At 49.4% G+C, this 5,435-nt stretch overlaps 1 protein-coding gene across 1 annotated transcript; it reads left to right on the forward strand.

Annotated features, from left to right (window-relative positions):
* The first annotated feature begins 580 nt into the window (after positions 1-580).
* On the forward strand, positions 581-4,663 carry CD70 (CD70 molecule). Its single transcript, XM_007109392.2, is given in 5 exon segments — positions 581-796; positions 799-849; positions 852-1,061; positions 2,061-2,094; positions 4,275-4,663. Coding segments are annotated over 5 exon segments (900 nt in total).
* Positions 4,664-5,435: the final 772 nt, after the last annotated feature.

Consider the following 5,435-nt stretch of genomic DNA (forward strand, 5'->3'; position numbering starts at 1 on the left):
TCCGAAGGGCTGCGCTCCTTTCAAAGGCTTTAGGGGAGATTCCTTCTTTGCCTCTTTCTGGCTTCTGAGGTTTGCCGGCAATCCTTGGGGTTCTTTGGTGTATTTTGCATCACTCCGATGTCTACCTCCAACTTTCCTCTATGTCTCTGTGTGTCCTCTCCTTTTCCTATGAAGACATCATGGGATGTAGGGTCCACCCTCATCCTTACTTCTGCAAAGACCCTGTTGCCAGATGAGGTCACGTGCTGAAGTTCTGGGTGGACATGAATTTGGGGGTGACATATTCAAGCCACTACAGTCATCAAGAACGGGTGTCCTCCAAGACCACAGGGCAACAGAATTGAAAGGCAGTGTGGCATGTTTACAAGGTCAGACCATGGAAGTGACCCTTGTTCAGCTTCTACTCTCTTCCTATTAGGCAGGTCAGTCATGGGACCGCATCAGGGGTGGTCCCACCACGGGGGTGTCAGGGAGGCTGGGAAGATGGAGAGGAACACATGGATATTTGGGGACCCCTCCTCCATCCCTGGGTGCTGTGGCTGTAGCCCTGAGGCCCAGCAGAGCCTCTGGTCCATAGTGGATGTTCAGTGAAGGTTTGTTGAATGAGTACCAGGAAGGGGAGAGTGGGAAGTCAAATAGAAAAATTGAGGGGCACCCTGGCTCACCTAGTCTGCAGACTGGGGACGGGCAGAAGCTGGAGGGGAATTCCCTGCACTGTAGAACTGAGTCTGGTCCCTCCCTTTGCCGGACATCCCCAGGGTGGGGCATGGTTGGTCCCTGGCAGGTTCAGGCAGGCAGAGAGGGCCCCATAGCTGCATGAGAGCTGAGGTTCCTTCCCTCTTCCTGCCTGCTTTCTACACACCCTCCCCCCTGCCACACAGCTGATGAAGTAGTTGCAGAGGGTCACGATGGCAGAGGAGGCCTCGGGCTGCCAGGTGCCCCACCGGCCCTGGGTGTCCATCTGGTGGGTGGCTTTGTTGACGCTTCTCCTTGGCCTGGTGATAGGCTGCCTCGTCTGCAGTGTGCGCCTCACCCGAAAGCAGCAGCTGGATTCAACTGGGGTAAGTCCAGAAGGGAGGATGAGACAGACAGACGTACATCTGCCTTCTGCAAGCTCAGGAGCATGGCGACCTCCAGCTGGGGCCGGGCCCTGGAGAGGGGGTGCAGCGCCGAGGGCAGGTAAGCAACTGAGGAAAGAATCAGCTCAGGGCAGAGCTATGGTGAGCTAGACTGCAGACTAACAGACTCGCGACCAAAAAAAAAAAAAAAAAAAAAGATCAGAATGAGATGAATAAAAATCTGCCAGGGGGACTTCCCTGGCCGTCCAGTGGTTAACACCCGTCGCTTCCAACGCAGGGTGGGCGGGGGGCTCGATCCCTGGTCTGGGTAATTAATAGCCCACATAGCGCGCGGCATGGCCGAACAATAGAAGCAACCACTGCCAGGGAGAAAGATCTGGTGGAAAAGAACAGAGCGAGAGAGCCCAGAGCAGGGAGGGGAGGCGGGGGCAAGGCTGCCCCCGGGGGTCTCCGGCTCAGGATAGTCAGTTCTGCCGACCCCAGGAGGTAAATCCCGGGTGGAGATCCCAGGGTGGAGGATGCATCTGAGAAAGATACGTACCCTATGGGGGCCTGGAAAATGACTCGTCTTTGGTGTTCCCCCAGCAGGCTGACTCAGAGGCTGCTGGGGGCTTCTCGAAGCTGGGAAGGGGCGGTTCCGGGACCTCCAGGGAGAGGAGGAACCCTGGACACCCACCACAGGGTCCGGCTTTGGGAGCTGCATTACGGGGGTGGGAGAGCTTTGCAGGGGAGAGAGGTGGGTGTGCCGAGGCGCCCTGTGTTATATCCTGGAAACTAAGAAGTTCTTCAGAAGGTCTTCTCTTCATGCCCACGGCTAGTTCAAACCTACTTCCTCTTTAAGAGTTCTTCACAAAGGTCCCATCTCAGTCCGGTGGGATGATGGGTGGATAGAAGGATGGGTCGAGAAAAGAGAGCTCTTCCCTCCGGAGCCCTCCAGACCTCTGGTGCTTAGGCGTTCAGCCCTCTTTTCTTTTCTTCCAGTGGGACTTAGCGGAGCTGCAGCTGAATCACACAGGTAAAACCAGATGCATATGTGTGTTGGAGAAAAGAGAGAGAAAAGAAGGAGGGTGGGGGGAGGGAGAGAGAGAAAGAGAAATTGAGAAAGGATGAGAAAAAGAAAGAAAGAGAGGGAGATACGGCGACGTTCTGTTGAGTGCCTACTTCCTTCCTCAGCCTTTTGTTTTCTCCCTTGGGAGATCCCAAACCAACGAAACCAAGCTAATAGCCATCACTAACCTGCCCTCATTGAGGCCACAAACACTATAAGCGGCTACTGTGAAGCAAGCCCTGTTCTGGGTGCCCCGAGAGCCCACAGAACCCCTGCCCTGTCGGTGCTTCCCTTCTACCAAGGGGATCAGACAATACATAAATAAACAAGGAAAATATGCAGCATGCCAAGAGAGTAAAACACGCATCTGGTACTTCTGGGAGGAATATTAAGTAAGGGAGGGGGATCGGGCAGGCCAGCGTTGGCTTTGCCCTCGAAGATGCGGCCATCGGGGAAGGCGGCCCTGAGAAGGGGCGCTCTAGAGCAAGGACGCGAAGGAACGTGAGGGCGGGTGCCATTTGGCAGTCGTCTCCCGGCCTCTCTCTAACCCTTTTCCTCTTTGGGCCTCTGCCCTGCTCATCCCCAGAGGGCTGGGTGTGTGTTCATTCCATTTTGTAACGGAGGGAAACGCTATTCGTCTTTTTTCTCTGGGTGCTTTCTGTTCGGGCTGCTATGACAGAATGACAGACCAGGTGGCTTATAAACAAGACATTTCTTTCTCATGGTTCTGGAGGCTGGGAGGTCCAAGGTCAAGGCACCGGCAGATCTGGTGTCTGGTGAGAGCCCGCTTCCTGGTTCATAAACAGCCAACCATCTTCTTTTTTTTTTTTAAGTTTTTGTTTTTTTGATGTGGACCATTTTTAACGTCTTTATTGATTTTTTTTACAATCTTCCTTCTGTTCTTTAGCCGCGAGGCATGTGGGATTTTAGCTCCCCCGACTTAGGGATGGAACCCACGCCCCATGCGTTGGGAACATGGAGTCTTAACCACTGGGCCACCAGGGAAGTCCCCAGCCAGCCATCTTCTCATCTTTTTTGCTGGGTCTTCACGTGGCGGAAACGGAGGGAGAGAGCTCTCCGGGCTCTTCTCTTTCTCTCCCCAGCCCCCTTTCTTTTTTTTTTTTTTTTTCTCTTCTTTGGCCACCCCACGTCACCCCACCCCGCCCCGCGGGGCATGCGGGATCTTAGCTCCCCAGCCAGGGATGGAACCCGTACCCCTGCATTGGAAGCACGGAGTCTTAACCACTGGGCCCGCCAGGGAAGTCCCTCTTTCTCTTTTTAAATTGAGCTATAGTTGACATACAACGTTGTATTAGTTTCCGGCGTACAACATGATTCTCTATTTGTATATATTACAAAACGATCACCACAGTGTCTAGCTAACATAGTTACAATTTTTTTTTCTTGCCATGGGAACTTGTAAAATCTTCTCTCTGAGCAACTTTCAAATATACAAGACAGTATCATTAACTCTAGCCACCGTGCTGCACATTACACCGCCAGGACTTAGTTTATAACTTATTTTATAAGTTTCACCTTTCGACCAACTTCACCTATTTTGCCCACCCCAGCTCCCACCTGTGGCAACCACCAGTCTGTTCTCTGTATCTATGAGTTTGGGTTTGGTTTTGTTTTAGATTGCACGTATAAGGGAAGTCATACAGTATTTGTCTTTCTCTGTCTGACTTACCCCTAGGTCCACCCATGTTGTCACAAGTGGCAGAATTTCCTTCTTTTTTTATGGTTGAATTATATATATATATATATATATGTATAATATCACATATATTGTATACAATAATATATATAATATCACATCTTTATCCATTTTATATATGTGTGTGTATGGTGTGTGTATATATATACACACACAATCCATACATACGTATATGTATACATATATGTGTGTGTGTATGTGTATAGATAGATAGATATCACATCTTCTTTCTCCATTCATCCATCAGTGGATATGGGGTCTCTTTTATAAGGGCTCCACCTTCATGATCTAATCACTTCCCAATGCCCCACCTTCTAATACCATTCCCTTGGGGGTTAGGTTTCAACTTGGGAGTTTGGGGCATTCCCTCTGTAGCACTCAGTTTCCCTAAACCTCCATCCTTCCATCCCTTCTCCCACAACCCTCTCAGGATCGCGGCTGGACCCCAGGCTGCGCTGGCAGGGAAGCCCAGCCCTGGGCCGCTCCTTCGTGCATGGGCCAGAGCTGGACAACGGGCAGCTGCGTATCCAACGTGATGGTATTTATAGGCTGCACATCCAGGTGACCTTAGCCAACTGCTCCTCCTCCACATGGACCGCCAAGCCCCATAGCGCCACCCTGACCGTGGCCATCTGCTTCCCCACAGCCCACAGCATCAGCCTGCTACGCCTCAACTTTCACCACAGCTGCTCCGTCGCCTCCCAGCGCCTAACGTTCTTAGCCCACGGGGACATTCTCTGCACCAACCTTACTCTGCCTCTGCTGCCCTCCAGAAACGCTGATGAGACTTTTTTTGGGATTCAGTGGGTGTGCCCTTGACCATTGCACTTCCTGGCCCAGATTTGTTGGGAGAGATTTTTTTCTCTGTTTTATCATCAATTTATTCGTAAGTATTTTATTATTTTGGATACATTGTATTGTATCCAAAGGTTGTAGTTCTCTTCCTGAGAATGCATTGGCTTTTTTTAAACGTTTTCATTATTTTTTCTTTTTTTTTTTTTTTTTTTTTTTTTTTTGGCCACACCATGGGGCACGTAGGATCTTAGTTCCCCAGGCAGGGAATTAACGCACACCCACCTGAAGGGCATCTGAAGGACAGAGTCTTAACCACTGGACCACCGTGAGATTGCATTGTTAATGCACAGAAACATAATTGATGTTTCTATATTGATTTGGGGGGGTCGTGCTGTTTTTTTTGTTTGTTTCTTTGTTTTACTTTACAGAATCTGTTTATTAGATCCAACAGTTTTTGGTTAAAGTATTTTTTTTAAACTCTTCTAAAAATAAAAACAATTTTATTTCTTCCTTTGCACGTCTGATACCTTTCTTTTTCTTCTACAATACTTAGGTCATTTCGCACCTATATCTGTAGGATAAATTCCTAGAAGTGGAATGGCTGGGTCCAAGAGGGTGTGTTTATAATTTTGATATTTATTAACAAATTGGCCTCCACGGGTGTTGAACCAATTTAGATTTTTAATATGCACCATGTGAACATGGCTGCTCTGTGGGATGTGAAAAGAAGCTTTTCATTTGTCTTATTTCTAATAAAAGGGAAGCCTATACCCTGCCCCCATACTTCAGTGTCATT

Source organism: Physeter macrocephalus, chromosome 2, assembly GCF_002837175.3.
Source record: "Physeter macrocephalus isolate SW-GA chromosome 2, ASM283717v5, whole genome shotgun sequence".
Lineage (NCBI taxonomy): Eukaryota > Metazoa > Chordata > Mammalia > Artiodactyla > Physeteridae > Physeter > Physeter macrocephalus.